Consider the following 16,876-nt stretch of genomic DNA (forward strand, 5'->3'; position numbering starts at 1 on the left):
TGGAGAAGATAATATATACTTAGGAAAGGTAAGTCATAGTCCCAGATTCCCCTTGCTATTCTTTTCCTGTATACAGGGGGCATGTTTTGAAATTATTTTAGCATCTTTTGGCACTGACTTCAAATGCACACAGCATACATCAAAATAAGTCAATAAGACATTGGAATGGGCTGCCCTGGGAGGTGGTGGAGTCACCATCTCTGGAGGGGTTTAAGAAAAGCCTGGACATGGCACTTAGTGCCATGGTCTAGTTGACAGGGTGGTGTCAGGGCAATGGTTGGACTCGATGAGCCCAGAGGGCTCTTCCAACCTGGTTAATTCTGTGATTCTGTGATTCTGTGAAGTCAGAGCTCTGCCGTCCTGGGCAGTGGACTGAGATGATACCCACATGGATGAGATACAAGGAAGGAAATAATTGACTGTCACAAGGCAGGGGTTAGCAGAAGTGAGACAAACCCATAAAACCTGTAGGAAGAAAGAAAACACTAACATGAGAAAACTCATGATGAGTTGATAATAAAGTGTATGGATTTTAAACTGTGATATTGGTGAACAAGAAGCCAAGTAAAGCTACCTCCTTCCAATTCAAGTGTGGCAGCTACAGAGCAGTGTGTTTGCTTCAGGTGGCTAAGCTGAAGTCTGATTTGGTGAGAGACGGGAGTCCTCCCTGGGAGATGGGTTGTTGCTTTCCTGACAGCGCAGAGCGACTGCCACCATACAGGACAGGTCAATACTTGCCGTAGTTAAGAACTCTAACCTTCCTCCTTGGCTTTTGAACTATGGCATTTTCAAAAGATTTGGGATGAAGTACCAACACAGAAGAAAACTGTTGGGAAAAAAGGAAGCAAGGAAGAGCAAAGCAAAGATAAGGGCATGCATGCCAGCACGTGATCTGACAGCAGGTCCTTCACACAGCTCCTCACAGAATCACAGAATCAATCAGGTTGGAAGAGCCCTCTGGGATCATCGAGTCCAACCATTGCCCTGACACCACCATGGCAACTAGACCATGGCACTAAGTGCCATGGCCAGTCTTTTCTTAAACACCTCCAGAGATGGTGACTCCACCACCTCCCTGGGCAGCCTGTTCCATGCTGTCTATCTCTAAAACAAGGGTGGGTCTGTAATACAGACCAGGAAAGCTGTGAAGATACTTCACAAGCTGTAGTGTAGTCAATCGGATACTATGTGCATCGATCAGTTTTGCAACCTCATTACAGTACCTCAATGCTAAAGATTTCCTTTGCTTGCATTCTCCCAGCTGTTCTGAGATAAACTGGTTTATAAACTATTGTGCTTTGCCTTCAGCTTCATTTAGACTGGTTTAGCAATTGGACCTGCCATTAATAACAGAAATCCCACCAGGCAATTGCATCATGGTTATTCCCAATTTGCCAGAAGATTCTTACCTGCCATGTTTGCTCTCACGTTTGCAAAGCACCCAAGAGTTCCATATAAACATCTGGATTAGCCTCTCAGATTAATAAACAGACACTAAGATCTTTTTTTCCCACAAGAAATCACATTACCAGTTATTTTCTTACACAAAATATTACGTCAATAACCTCCTCCCCAAATGAACACCCCATAATTTTTTAAAAAGGCACAAATAAGATTAATCTACAAGAGACGTTATATTAAAACATATGCTGCGATCAACAACGCTCAAGGCTCCACCATGGCATTTTGTTCTTCACTGGTATTTACATTATTATAGTTCTTATGTATGGCCCTGGAAATCAGCTTTGAAGCGGAATGAAGAATAAATGAAGACTTATTATTACTATCCTTATTAGAGGGATTTTAAAGTCATTAGAGACCAACAAGACATAATAATCATATTATATGCAATCTTCTCTAGAACATCTCCTTTGATAGGCCTGCTGACTCAATTATTTAAACATATATTACAGCAAAACGCAGCGTGAGGACAGCTTGGGATAAGATGGAAATTTTTATGTTTTATTTTCAGATAACCAGAATTTGTTCTTACGGAATTCATGGGTTTCACGGGGGGTTTCTCGGTTTTAAACACCAGAGTTTCAAATTTACAGCGAACACCTGGCTCAATGTGTCTGCTCAACTGAAAAAAAAGGTTAAAAGCTGGGGAGGAAATAAGGCACTGGAGCACAATCCTAACCTGCAGTGACTTTTAAAAGTAAAAAAAAAAAAAATCCTCCCAGAAGTGATGATCTCTCAAATAGTCAATAGACTTGGCTCCAACCAACCACCACCAGGCAAGAAGGAAAAAGCATGTAGAGGCTCTGAGAAGGAGCAGAAGCAGAACTGCACCACTCCAAGCAGTTCAGAAAATAGTCTCTGGATTCCAAGTGACATTTGCAGTCAAGCAAAAATCGATTAGGAAAAAAAAAATCTAAACACTGTATACCTGGAAATTATCTCCTTTTTTTTTCTAAAGCAGGGTGGATAAACCCTAAGAGAAACATCACAACCCTTGAAGAAAGCTTTGGAAATTTTAAGTGGTCTTCTAGACAGGCCACCTTCTGAGGGCTTGGAGGGAGGACAGCAAAACAAATATAAGGCTCGTGGCATGCAAGCTGAGTGACAACGGAGAGGTGGAGGGCAAAGCTGCAGCCCTTCTGGTGCTTGTAACTCCTGCATGGTTTCTTTGCCTGCTTCTCCCCTGCAAGGAAGAGGAATAAGTCCTGAAGGACTAGAACTGTGTTCACAGCAAAGGAAGTCAAAGTTGGCAATGCAATAATGATGCTGTTCTGGCAACTTCTGCAACGTGAATGGAGAATTGCTAGCCAAGGCAGAGGGCAAGGAGCTGCACTGGAATTCCTTAGGTCCTTTCCACCCTTCCTTTACTGATGAAGTCCTGTACCATGAGCTTACCTCTAGTGAGCAGCTTGGAGACACAACCATTTACCCAGTTCTGAGACCACCTCGATGTCTTCTTTAGTTCAGACAAATAAGGATTGTTGCACTACATCTCCAGCAGACCTCTTTCACAGCAAGAATCCATGTTTAACTACAGCCAGATAGGTCTGCTCTCCTCCCCCCAGCACTCTCATTATAGTTACAACTCTTTTACACCAGTTAAAAGAGGGAACCCTACAACCCCAGGCTGTGACTAAGCCCCTTCTTCTCTGCCCTCTGAAATTCCACCATTACTCAACCTTGACGGCAGAGACGGTACAGAGTAGCCACTGTCTCTGTATCACTGTAGGCTGGCATTGGCAGTTCTTATTGCCCAGCTGGAAAACACGTTCAACGATGACCATGTAGTTCATTCCTCAGTAGCTCCACCTCCTACTTGTGGAGCTGCAATTACAGCAGTGGAGCAAAAGAGAAAGCTCTTGAGCACCAGAGAAGATGGAGCTCACAGAAAATCACATGAACAACTGCACTTATTTGTGGAAAAAGAGTGGTATGTGGGAAAGCAGAAGGTTTTTCAGCTATGTGGCCAATGCTTTCAACCACACACGACAAAAATCCCTAAGTGGCAAAAAACCCAGCAGCCCAAGGCCAAGGTAAGAGCAAAACTGGCCAGAACCAAATAAAGTATTTTCATACCTCCCCTCACTCAAAATGACCTATTTAATGCAAAAGCAAGACGGAAAGTACAGTCCTTACTGTTGACTCTGCTTGCAACTTGCCTGGGGATGATGTTCAAGAAAGAAAGAAGAGTGCTGTTTTCATCTCAGGTGTTAGGCAAACAGCGAGGGGCAATATACTGTAAGCCACATCTTTCAGATCACACCAGCTGCCCAGGGAAGGCAGAGCCAGCACTGAGATACTTGAATTCTGTCATTACTGTTCCAAGTCCTTCAGGATTTTCTCCACTTGTGAAACATCTGAGGCAATCTGGGCTACTACAGCTACGAACGTGCTAGTTCTGCCCAAGTGCTTGATGTCAGATTAGTCCCCAGATGTGAACGCTGCAAGTGTTCATCATCTGTGATCATCATCTTTTATGGATACTAATATTCTCAGGTTCTCAATGCTATCACTACATCAGCAACCTTCCAACCCCACTTGTCATCTGTTTCTTGTACTTTGCTGACTCCTTCCCCAAAACCTCTTACTGATTGCCTCTAAATCCCTTCCCATTACCTTCCTGCTCCTCACGAACCATCTGATTCCCCTGCCACTCACCTTGGCCTTGCTCTGCCTCGTCATTCTGCAGTTAATTTTGCATCCCTACAGGCTGCAGAGATACTCTGCTCTTGGCCACTGGCTGGATGAGACACTTCTGTCCCTTCCCAGCAGCAAGCAAGGGAACATTCAGCAGCTCTTGGCACCTGGAACTGGACGGGGGAACGCATGATGGAAGTGCTGCAGTGCTTTTTAACCTTTGTTGGACTTGGTGGATTCTCCTCTATCTCTGGGAACTTATTCTGCTAAGATCTGTCATCCTGGCTGAGATTGTCTGATCAAATCTAGCACAACCACACTCTCTCCTCGCAGGGAGTCGATGACAAACAGCCCTCTGATATGGCACTGACTTCCTCCTTGGTGACTTAAGGAATAGCTCTGCAGAATACATTACACAGAATTAGTTTGGGACGAACAACCTGAAAGTTTAATAGAAAATGAAGTCGGCAGAGTACTCTGAGCTTTCAGATCTAACTCACAACAAATAATGCAATTGCCACTACAATTTCCAATGCAGAAGAAGGGGGAGCAGCAATAGCATTCAGTCTCCTATGAAAGAGCTCTGGGCATTTGGGAAATCCAGAAGATTGTTAAGAAGGATGATAAATATGATGTTAGGGTGTATTTTTCTTGCCTCTCTTTTCTATATTGAAAAATTGTGTTCAGGAACTATGCAAGGCACTGTACACATGAAGCACGTGGCTTCCTGCTTCTGGGGATCTAAGCATCCTGTTGATCATTTCTAGGTCCCAAAAGGACAGCAGTAAAGTCAGGTACACCTCAGCTCACCTTTCTCACACACCCAGTTCCTGATCTGGAGGCTGTCCCTCAGTAGCAAGGGCAAAACATGGCTTTTGTGCTCATTCTGGTTACCATTTAACAAATCGTTTCAGTCCCAGACTCCAACTCTCTGCTAAAAAAGGATCAGTCATTGAACGGAATCTTTAGCAATGACAAACTGCATACCTAAACCAAAGTATGTGCCAGAAAATGGTTAACAGCAGGTAGTATTTCTGCTATTGAGAGGTTTCTGTAAAATAGGGAACGATTAACGGCCCTCAGATGGATCCCAGAATAGCTAAATGATACTGCTGACACCAGTCCAGCTCTATAAAGTGGGAGCCCTTTAAAATCACTTCTTGATCCTCCGCCTCCAGAAGTTACTCTAGGTTTCTTGTCATTAAAATGATGATCTTCGGCCCACAGCAAGCAGTTTAAAAAAAAAAAAAAAAAAAGCCAAGAGACACATATTGCCAAAATTATTCCCTCACTAAATATCAGCTGAAGTATAAACTCAAATTCCTTTCAGAAACTAATAGAGCTTTTTGTTCGTGGCATCACTTGAAGCCTGTTTTCAACAAAGGCAACAGACTGAACTCACAATTCCAAAACCAGCATCCCAGTGAAGGAGCAGGCATGGAAAAATAACCCATCATTTGGGCGTGAAGCTCGACGAACAGCTACTTTCTCTTCAGATTACCTCTCTAGGTATTCTTACTTTGGGATCCACTGCTGGGAGCAAGCTAGTCCCCAGAAAGGCTGAAAAAGTGAAGTATCATTGCTTCTGAAATGAAGGGGAGATATTTTTTGCTGCTAGATGTGTCACTGACACTTCTACACAAACAATTGCTATAAAAACCACCAGAGAAGAGAAGTTTGGCATCCTCAGTAGCAATGCACCTACTTTAAGAATAACAGTACTAAGTTAGCTTATTCACAGCTGACTTAGCTTTCAGATAGATATCTGGGCAGATCTAGAAATCTCATTTCTGAACAGTCTTCCAGATAATTCCTAACATTTAAAAAACTGAATTATTGTTTAGATCATTAGCAGATATTAGATTATTCACTTAGAATATACTAACAGAATCTGGAGAGGGAAATAAAAATCATGAAGCTGACTATACATTTTATCTTATACAACTTTCCTGATGCACAAGCGTCTGTGATAATACCTGGATCACAGACCAGTCTCCCCATACAGTGAAACAGATGTTTTCAGAGCTTCCCAGTACCACCAAATCCCTCACAGAAGGTTATTTCTAGTTTCATTATACCTTCAAACCCTGTTTGCTATGGGATTTCAGACCTAATGTTTTATTGCTTTACAGGACAAAAGTATTGAGGAATTATTTTTCTTACTGAATCGATTTTTATTTTTAGGAAATGAGTCAACTATTTTGGTACCTAATGACAAATATATGAGAGACACATATATAAATACGAGGGGGCTGTGCAACTGCTTGTCTTTGAACTATTCCAGGATGCGTGGAGTTAAAGACAGTGCAGTACTGGACATGACTTAGAACATTAATTTTCCACTAAGGATTTCACCCTGACTTCTGTTTCAGCTGTCATGGTACTGCCCCTTGGAGGGGCCAACTGCACTATCATCGTGATTTATTTTAACATGCATTTTCCTTTCTATTTTGAGAAAGGATAAAGCTCCCAAATATACCTTCCAGAACTTTCATGATGGTGGGAGAAAGATGAAATCCTGCAACACTTACCACCAAACACATCTCCGTTCTGATAGTTTTTCCCCTTCTGAGTTTCCTCTTCGTTTTGAACAGTAGAAACATGCTTGGCGGAGGCACAGCCCATAGCTTCATTCAGACAGCTCCAGCTGGACCGAACCACAAATCATGTCTAGAGACGCACGCTCATTGTTTGAAAAATAATCCACCTTCCCGCCTGGCTGTCGAGACGCTTTCACCTAAAGATGGCAAAAGAGAGAGGAAAAATATTGACAAAAGGTAACCTTGAAATGTCGAGCTTCAAGAAGACAAATAACGGGGTTTGTGAAGACGAGTACAAGAGCACAGGCTGCCTCCATCATCTTATGGTTTTAAAACTATAATCAATAAACATTTGATCTAGGTAGAGTATAATGATCTAGGTAGAGTATGATGATCTAGGTAGAGTTTGATGATCTAGGTGGAGTATGATGATCTAGGTGGAGTATGATGATCTAGGTAGATAACCCTGCCTTGGGAGAGGAACTCAAAGTCTCTTCCAACCCTACTCTTTAATCCATGACTTGAAGAAAGCCACAGGCACACAGATATGTTTCCTACACAGCCATTCCCACAGAACACAGGGGTTTTTTTTTGGAAAGAAGATAAGAAACCAGCAATATCTGCTCCTCCTGTTCCTTTTACTAATCTACCCATCAAGCCAGATTTCTTACAAAGTGTTTTAGTGATTAAGAGCTGCTAATTGCGAGTGTTCAGACAAAATACTCCCCCTAAATCAATTAAAGATCTTATGTTAATAGATGTGAAAGGCAACAGCCAGCTGTATTATCTTTTTTTCCTACGTGATCATTACTCTACTGGATCCATAAAACCTCCACTGCTCAAAAAAGGCAACTATCCCCATTTTGAGATGGAATAACACTCCCTGAACAGTCCAGATGTCACATAAAACAAAAGGGGGAAGAAAAAGCTAGTTTATAGCTGCGATATTTTATATTAAAAAAAAAACTAATTAAAACCACGAACTGTTTAATGACCAAATGGTTCCACACTCAAACAAAACCAACTTCAAAGTTGGGTGAGATGCCCGGCTTGTCCTTCCACCAGCCAAATCTTTTGGACGAGGAGAAGAGCTAGAGGAAAGCAAGAACCACCCCCTTTTTGCTGAGCTGTTTAGTTCAGCTATAGCATAAGAAAATCTTTTGGGTTTTCTTTCCCTGTGTGCTGAGCATGAACAGCAAGCCTGCTCGTGCCAAGGCAGCACCGTGACACACCAGGACGTGGTTCTGGGACCTCCTGCCCATCCCCAAAGTCACAGAAACGAGGATGTGGCCAGCTGGGCTGAGAGCGATTCTGCTTCTGCCACTGCAGCCACAGGTCCCCTGATGGGCAGCTTTTACCGCGCAAGGGGAAGGACTCGGGATGCGGAACCACCTCTCATGTCTACTCACACACCAGCTTTCCCCTTCCACCTTGCTCTGCACAGCAAACTGCTTTTCTCCATTTAACGAGGACGTTCCACTCAGGGCGTACAACATACACCTGCTCAACCCCTGTCCTAAGAGGCCAACCCCTCCAGTCCCACCTCTACGTGCATTTTTCTTTATGTTCAGCACACTCCCCCACATGCTTCCTCCTTTTTTTCTTCCTCCTACACACGCACACTTGAGCATAAATTTCTAACCACCCCATCCTTCTCTTCCCCTTAGCCACATGCTACTCACCTGAAAACGCCGGATTTTAAACCAGGCCTTCACGCTGTCAGTGGAAGGGAGCGAGCAGACCCTCTTGAGCTATTTTTTTAACCCTGTATGGTTACTTACCTTTTTCTTTTTTAAAAGAAACCCTAGGGTTTGCAACAAAAGTCAGTATTAAGCTACGGAAGCTTTCTGCTTTCTCAAGCAATCACCAAAGCTATATTTCAAACCATTTTAATCAGTCTGAGTGTCAGATGTAGAGACAAAGCTATAGACCAAACCGCTCTCAAGATCCCCCTGTGCCCATCCAAGCAGTCAACACCCAGAGCACGCCACCCTAATTACACTGCCACGCATCCTAAACACTGACACACTCATTTCATGTAAACTCTGTTAGTTGTTCTTAAGTTTTTGCAATGCAACGAAGGTTGCAGCTGACAATTCATCTTCATTTGTGCCCAAAGAGCATGAGAGCCTGCATTAAGGTAACAGGTCTTCGCCTCGCTGTTGGGTGGGAAACGAGGATCCAGAAGGATTTCAAGTATGAGCCACGCTGAGCTTGCTCAGGAGGTAGGTCAAGACACACAGAGGTGGGGGAGATGGAGGAGAAATAGCAGACTGGGAAGGAGAACTGCTAACTGGAGTGGAAATTAAATGTGGACTAATTTTCTTAGAGGATGCAAATTTGCTTAAAGCCAACAGCTTTTAATAGACCAGCTGAAACGAATGAGGGGGTAAACATGATCAAGTTTTCCACCAGAGTCCCGGTTTCAGATTTCCGATAAAAGCAGGAGCCTCAGGGTAACAGAGCCTGAAAACAGTAGCTTTGGGTTCTGATTTAAAATATAACCAGTTATATTATCCCAGGGAAAAGGATGTGGCCAGCTACGGAGCAAAGAGCACGGGGAGAGCCAACGTAACCCCAGAAAAGACGAGGAGGTGCATAGGTGGGACGGCTAACAGGCTGTACGGGGGGAAATCACTGCACACCACAAACCCATCTCTGTCACAGAAGTACCTGTTGAATGAATTCTGCTGTTGCCCCATTCAACTATTTTTCCTCTTTCTTTTTCTGTCTCTCAGCAGGGACCATTTACAAAACGGAAACAGCTGCTTAGTAATAAAACCCAACTGTATTTCATAACACAGCAGTGGGCTGGTTTTGGGGATCGGATTTTTTGTGAAGCCTTACACACAGCCAACAAGCAGAAAAACAAATCGCAAAATACTGAATAGTTGATTAGTCCCCAGGAGGGTGATGGTTGAGGTGTTGGAGCGAGTCCAGAGGAGGGCGACCAAGCTGGGGAACGGTCTGGAGGGTCTGACCAACGAGGAATGGCTGAGGGAGCTGGGGGTGTTTAGCCTGGAGAAGAGGAGGCTCAGAGGTGACCTTATTGCCGTCTACAACTACCTGAAGGGAGGTTGTAGTGGAGTGGGAGTCGGCCTCTTCTCCCAGGTAACTAGAGATAGGACAAGAGGACACAGCCTCAAGCTTCGCCAGGGGAGGTTCAGGTTGGACATTAGGAAGCATTTCTTCTCAGCAAGGGTCATTAGCCATTGGAAGGGGCTGCCCAGGGAGGTGGTGGAGTCACCATCTCTGGAGGGGTTTAAGAAAAGCCTGGACATGGCACTTAGTGCCATGGTCTGGTTGACATGGTGGTGTCAGGGCAATGGTTGGACTCGATGATCCCAGAGGGCTCTTCCAACCTGGTTGATTCTGTGATATGGTCCCGTCACCCAGGACTGGCGAGCTGTAGAAGCAAGCGGGAGCAGAGAGACGCAGAACGTGAATGCAGAAGGATGAAGCTTTGGGGGAGGGAAGAAAAAAAATATCCACAGTCAAATCTCTCCTGCAGTATCTTGGTAGCACACGCCAACCTCGCTAAAAATATGGTCACGTTCAAAGGCACGCTATGATTAAAGGAAACAAATACAAGAACTGGAAGTTTTACCATTTGCATTAAAGAACAGCAATCACAGCAGCATCTGAAAAAACTACGCAACTAATACTTGCATTACGGAGGCAATCTCTCCCGGTGCCAACAAATCAGGCAGAGAGAGCTGCTCCAAAATGACCTCCAAGGTAAGTCACAGAATCACAGAATCAATCAGGTTCGAAGAGCCCTCTGGGATCATCGAGTCCAACCATTGCCCTGACACCACCACGGCAACTAGACCAGGGCACTAAGTGCCATGTCCAGTCTTTTCTTAAACCCCTCCAGAGATGGGGACTCCACCACCTCCCTGGGCAGCCCCTTCCAATGGCTAATGACCCTTGCTGAGAAGAAATGCTTCCTAATGTCCAACCTGAACCTCCCCTGGCCAAGCTTGAGGCTGTGTCCTCTTGTCCTAGCGCTAGTTGCCTGGGAGAAGAGGCCGACTCCCACTCCACTCCAACCTCCCTTCAGGTAGTTGTAGACTGCACTAAGGTCACCTCTGAGCCTCCTCTTCTCTGTCGATCAGCACCCCCAGGTCTCTTTCCGCCGGGCCACTTTCTAACCACTCTTCCCCCAGCCTGTAGCACTGCACGGCGTTAGTGTGGCCCAAGTGTAAGACCCGGCACTTGTTCTTGTTGAACCTCATGCCGTTGGTCTCGGCAAGTTCAACCCACATTCCCAGGCACGTTTCTTGGACTACTGTAAACACAGTGCAGTGAGACAGGCGACACTGCGACGGGGATAACTAACACAACCCAGAATTAGCAGAGGATTTAAAAAGAGCACGAGAAAAGCAGCATTAATTTCACAAGAGACGAAATCTGAGATACACAGCACCATGATGCTCTCCAGCCTTACACTGTCCCCAGCCTCGGGGAAACCTCTCTTGCCCGAGCACTGAAGCCCATGGTGACGAGGGTCGGGTATTGCTCAGAAGTGAGGTGCTGCTCCTCATTCAGTGGGATGCCTGCGGAGGGTTTTGGGGATGTGAAACGCAGGATTTCGAACGGCAGCAGAATAATGCATCCATTCCGCCTCCTCCCCCACTTCTGCACAAATTTAATTTTCCCTTTTGTCTTCCTGAGCATTTTGGGGGCATACAGATTTTTAGAAGTCAAAAATAAAAAAAAAAATAATAAAAAACCTCAAACCATTTGCAGTTCGTGTTCACCACCCACCATCATTAATTATCAAGATTTGAGAGGCAATTTACAAGCTCCCATCTGCAAAACACTAGTGAGAAAAAGCTCTCAGGCAGATCAAAAGTGTCTACACCACCTCCAAATTAAATGCGGCAGCTTAAAGATGAACACCTTACGTGTGGGTCAAGAGAAGACGACTATATATACTCTCAGATGCTGTACTTTGTACCCCAAGTTTCTTCTGAGCAGAAAAAAAAGGGGAGCTCAATTCTTAGAAGAGAAATTGCCCTTGGAAACCTTAAGCTTTTTTTTTTGAGGCATGTCTATATTGTGCTTTTTCTTTTACCAGCTCTTTCAACACTTCATTAATCTACTCGTCATCTCCTCACCTCTTATTTCTGATGGTCACATCCAAGGCTGCATCCTTGACAAAACACATTTTGCTTCCACAGCTAAAACTAACCACTAACAGCGAATGGAGGAACTCCAGTGTTTTACAACAAATATATGTTAATTCTATTACCACAGGTGTATTTGTTTTCATCTTTATTGCATTAAGATAACCAATCTTTCCTCTTCTTCAGGCTGCAGATACATCTGAAAGTTTCCTTCCGTGTCGACCACACAGGAAATCAGGTTAAAATTTCACAAAGCTCAGAAGATCAAAGCAACGAGCTTCATGCAACCATGAAAAAACCCTAAGCTACAAAGGAAAACCATACTGGTTTTTCCTATAATACAACCTCATCCAGGCAGAACCCAAGGATTTAACTTACTGCTACGAATTATATTTATTTCCTATCAGAAATAGGCCTCTTTGATTTCCATTCGATTTTTTTTCACCTCCAAAAGAAGAAAGCAGCATTGTCTTCTGAATTTGCCCTCCATGAGGGTCATTGGAAGTTAGCACCTGAGAGCTCCCCACTGTGATATCCCTCTTCCTCAGCTGCCCTCCACCACCTCTGCCAGAAAAGATGGCTTTTGGGGTTTTTTTTCCAACTGCCAAAAGGCATTTTTGAGTCAAAAACACAGAACTTTTGCCTTTGAAGTGCATCAATGGCCTAAGGAGGGGAGAAAAAAAAAAGGTTAAAAAAATATAATATCATATAAGCTCTCCTTCTCCTTCAAATTATTCAAACTGGTATTGCTGGTGAATCACAGGATCACAGAATCAGTCAGGTTGGAAGAGCCCTCTGGGATCATCGAGTCCAACCATTGCCCTGACACCACCATGGCAACTAGACCATGGTACTAAGTGCCATGTCCAGTCTTGTCTTAAACACCTCCAGAGATGGTGACTCCACCACCTCCCTGGGCAGCCCCTTCCAGTGTCTAATGACCCTTGCTGAGAAGAAATGCTTCCTAATGTCCAACCTGAACCTCCCCTGGTGAAGCTTGAGGCTGTGTCCTCTTGTTCTGTCGCTGGTTGCCTGGGAGAAGCACAGTTATATTGAAAATTAACCTACCGACTTGATAAATGAACAGGGCAAGGTTACAGCAGAGTGAGAGCTGCAAACACTCTGGAGTGGCAGAAGGGGAGAAAGAAAAGTCCAAGTGAGCGGTGATGCTCTGTTCCTTTGATCCCACAGGCAGCACACGCTCCCCTCCGCCTGTTGATACCAACAGCCATGAAATTAAGCATTTTCTCCCCTTCTATAAATTGTTTGTCTCCGCGATGCAAAATTTCTGTGTTTATTACCACATTTCAGCATCCTGCTGGAAACCCGCTGTTCCGGCCAGCTGGGCGAACGCAGCAGTAATCTCGCTGAGAGAGGAAAAGAGCGAGCGCGGCGCTATAAAATCAGGAACGTGCACGGGAACGCCGAGAAAGCACACCACGGTGTTAGAGCGCTTTGCTCAAGCTGCACTCAAAATACCATCGACAAACTAAAGCAGCCCAGTTACCCAGTGGGATGGTGGAACTGCCGTTTGCACGTATCCTCTCCCGGGAAGCCGTGCTCCGCAGAAATCGTATTTGAAGCACTCCCTTTTCAAAGAGCAAACAAGAATACTTGTAATTTGACAGCTAAAGAGACCCGACAGAAAAAATATAGCTCATCTACCTACTTTTTCCCAGCAGGGCAGGCCTGGTTTGAATTAACACTACTAATTCATCTCATCAGGTTATTCACTCTATTACAGGACAGACTTTGCCCCGCTGAGGCTTATCTTACCTTTTTATCAGCAAAATCTTATTTTCTTTTCTTTTGTTTGCAATCAGCATTTCTGCTGATACATGGTTTTTTATGTATTAAAGCAACAAGTGATTTCCAAATAGAATAGCTCTCAGCAGCAACGCAATACTTGGAGGGAGCATTTTCTCCTTCCTCAGTCTCATAAGGAGAAACACCACCGGGAGTCCCTGGGAAGAGATTTCACACATCACACAGGAAAATATAAAAGCGGAAGGGAAGGGGAATTGCATCACAGAATCACAGAATCAGTCAGGTTGGAAGAGCCCTCTGGGATCATCGAGTCCAACCATTGCCCTCACACCACCATGGCAACTAGACCAGGGCACTAAGGGCCATGTCCAGTCTTTTCTTAAACACCTCCAGAGATGGTGACTCCACCACCTCCCTGGGCAGCCCCTTCCAATGGCTAATGACCCTTGCTGAGAAGGGTCTGGACACATCTCGGTATGTTAACCAGTCAATGAGATGAGATGTTGGATGGAAGCACTGATACTGTGGTACACAGCAACACACAGGTCACACGAAGTCCTTCCAAACAAGCTGGGCAAACATTCATCATTGCTGCAGCACTCTCTCAAGTACATCATCAGACAAATCTTGCCATCAACGTGTAACAGCAACTTTCATACTTCTATGCAGTGTTGTTTCAGACAAAGTGAAAAAAATCATTCCCATGGACTTGTTTGTGGTTTTTTTTAAGCATAAGGACTTTTAATGTGATTATCTGCAACTGTACATTTGCAGGGTCTCATCCCCCTGCAGACCCACTGATCTATCCTAACAGCTCTACAATAAAAAGCCCCCCAATCTGTTGACTGGGAAAATCCTTGAAAATCCTTGAAAATGTACAAGAATTAAATTACAGACCCCATCAGCTCCCCCCATCTCCAGCTGCATCAATGAATGACAACCACAAGTACAGCAAAAATTAATCTATCATCTCCCCAAAACGATCACCTCCAAAGATACAGTGTGGGATTATCCCACCTCACCTTGAGAAACCACTTTTAGTCCCTCTAGCCTGCTCTGTATAATATCTGCCTTGAACATATGCTCTTCAGCTACGCTGTGCTCTTCCAGCACTCACCTGGAGACCTTTCCTCGCTCCCTGGTAAGTCTGGCAAAGCAGCAAGTTTGGCCAAATTCATCATCGCTGAGGAAGAGGGGAGCAGCTGCAAGCTGGAGGGGGGCTGCTGGATGTCTCTGCAGCCACACAGAGCCTATAATCTGCCCCCCAGGTCGCTTCCGAGGCATTTTTCATGCAAAGAGCTGTGGCAGGAGCTACTTCTGTGTCACTTAGGTTGAAATTAAACCAAAACAACTCAGCTACGCAGAAGCCAAGGGGGTGAGATGCCGGGGACCTGCTGCTAACGTGTCAGCAAGGAAGCATTTGCCATATGCACCTCTGCTGTTTCTGTGCAATTAAATCATGAAACAATTTAAAGGGGCCTCCCTTTTTTTGGAGATGAGATGGAGAAAGAAGAAATCTTTCTTCACTAGCCTGATTAACAGTTAAACGGCAGAATAAGTGCAGAGATGGTGCTTAAAGCCACGGGAGGCAGCTTGTCCAGGCCAAGAAGCAATCCCAGCACAGGCACCCGTTCCCACGTACAGCTGCCTCCTCCACAACAGCTACAGTCTAGCTAAAAAACCTCAGTTAAAATTACTGATAAAAGCCAACAAAGCAGCTCATTGCACTCAAGGCTTTTGTGAACAATTGTGTGGGGTTCAGCATTTCTACTGGGGATTTCTTTCACGCAGCCAGAACATTTCCCAATCTATGTACACCCGTCCTATGTAAACGGCACAAATGGGAATGAAAGGGATGCACACCGCGACTCGCATTCCCAAAATTACACTCCCGACTGCTCCCTCCTGCTTAGCACGGTTACTCCTCAGGGTCAAGGAGGAGAAAACAGGATTCTTGGTGCTGAAGGCCACAGTACCCAAATGTTTGCGTTGGTACGGTTTGATGCGAGAGCCCTATGCGATATCCTATCTAAATAGGATCTATTTAGTAGGTCAAGAGAGGTTCTCCTCCCCCTCTACTCTGCCCTGCTGAGGCCGCATCTGGAATATTGTGTCCAGTTCTGGGCCCCTCAGTTCAAGAAGGACAGGGAACTGCTAGAGAGAGTCCAGCGCAGAGCCACGAAGATGATTAAGGGGGTGGAACATCTCCCTTATGAGGAGAGGCTGAGGGAGCTGGGTCTCTTTGGCTTGGAGAAGAGGAGACTGAGGGGTGACCTCATTAATGTTTAGAAATGTGTAAAGGGCGAGTGTCATGAGGATGAAGCCAGGCTCTTCTCAGTGACATCCCTTGACAGGACAAGAGGCAACGGGTGCAAGCTGGAACACAGGAGGTTCCACATAAATATGAGGAAAAACTTCTTTACGGTGAGGGTGACTGAACACTGGCACAGGCTGCCCAGAGAGGTTGTGGAGTCTCCTTCTCTGGAGACATTCAAAACCCGCCTGGACGCGTTCCTGTGTGACATGATCCAGGTAATCCTGCTCCAGCAGGGGACTGGACTGGATCATCTTTGGAGGTCCCTTCCAATCCCTGACATTCTGTGATTCTGTGATCTGATATCGTACCCTATCGCGCAGGTTATCCCCCAGCAACACGAGCTGGGAGGGCAGCTGGGAAAGCAGGCTGTGCTCAGGAGCAGGAGAGCTTCAGAAGCCTCTGGCCAAGAACAGGCAGCTGAAAAAACACAGGGGAGAGAGGAGCTGAGCTGTGGGGAGGAAAAGCAACGTGTCACCGCTCCTGTAAAACCTGCCGTGAGCCATCCCCTTCTCTGATCGCATCTCCCCAGCCAGCGCTCAGGCACGGGCGCTTCTGGCCATCCCCGCTGGAGGCTCCAACCCTTCAACACAGATTTAAGAGCTTACCCAAGTCACAGCTTTGGGTAGGGGCTTCTTCCTTCTTTTTTTTTTTAATTTAAAAAAAAAATCTTAGAATGTCATTACGTTATATTTCTATACTCTCCATCAATGCTAACAGAGCAAGCAATGGAGAATTTTTCTTTCAACAGTGAGATGGTGAATGGATTATGTGCACACCCAAGCCTGGATACTCAAAAAAATAAGATCTAAACCACGTTCCAGCTTATAATATAAATAAATGAGCAGCAGACTAGCCAAAAGCATTGAAATATTTTCAGTTCATATTAAGACAGTTATAACTCAAACACAACCAGCAAGCCCAGAGGTGGATCTGAGGCACAGGAGCAGGGAACGCTGCAGATCTCTCCTCCCCGTGACGATGCCGATAGAGTGTCCTGTTCTGGGCCCCACACTCCAAGAAAG

The 16,876-nt window shown here is 45.0% G+C and overlaps 1 protein-coding gene across 1 annotated transcript in view; it reads right to left on the minus strand.

The window, feature by feature from the left end:
* C21H1orf21 (chromosome 21 C1orf21 homolog) overlaps positions 1-16,876 on the minus strand; it is a 141,671-nt gene that overhangs the window by 80,038 nt on the left and 44,757 nt on the right. The window contains exon 2 of the mRNA XM_068416970.1: positions 6,630-6,835. Coding sequence (XP_068273071.1) covers positions 6,630-6,723 — 94 coding nt within the window. The 5' untranslated portion in view covers positions 6,724-6,835. The remainder of the gene's footprint in view (positions 1-6,629; positions 6,836-16,876) is intronic.

The sequence above is a fragment of the Nyctibius grandis genome, chromosome 21 (genome assembly GCF_013368605.1).
Source record: "Nyctibius grandis isolate bNycGra1 chromosome 21, bNycGra1.pri, whole genome shotgun sequence".
In the NCBI taxonomy this organism is placed as follows: Eukaryota; Metazoa; Chordata; class Aves; order Nyctibiiformes; family Nyctibiidae; genus Nyctibius; species Nyctibius grandis.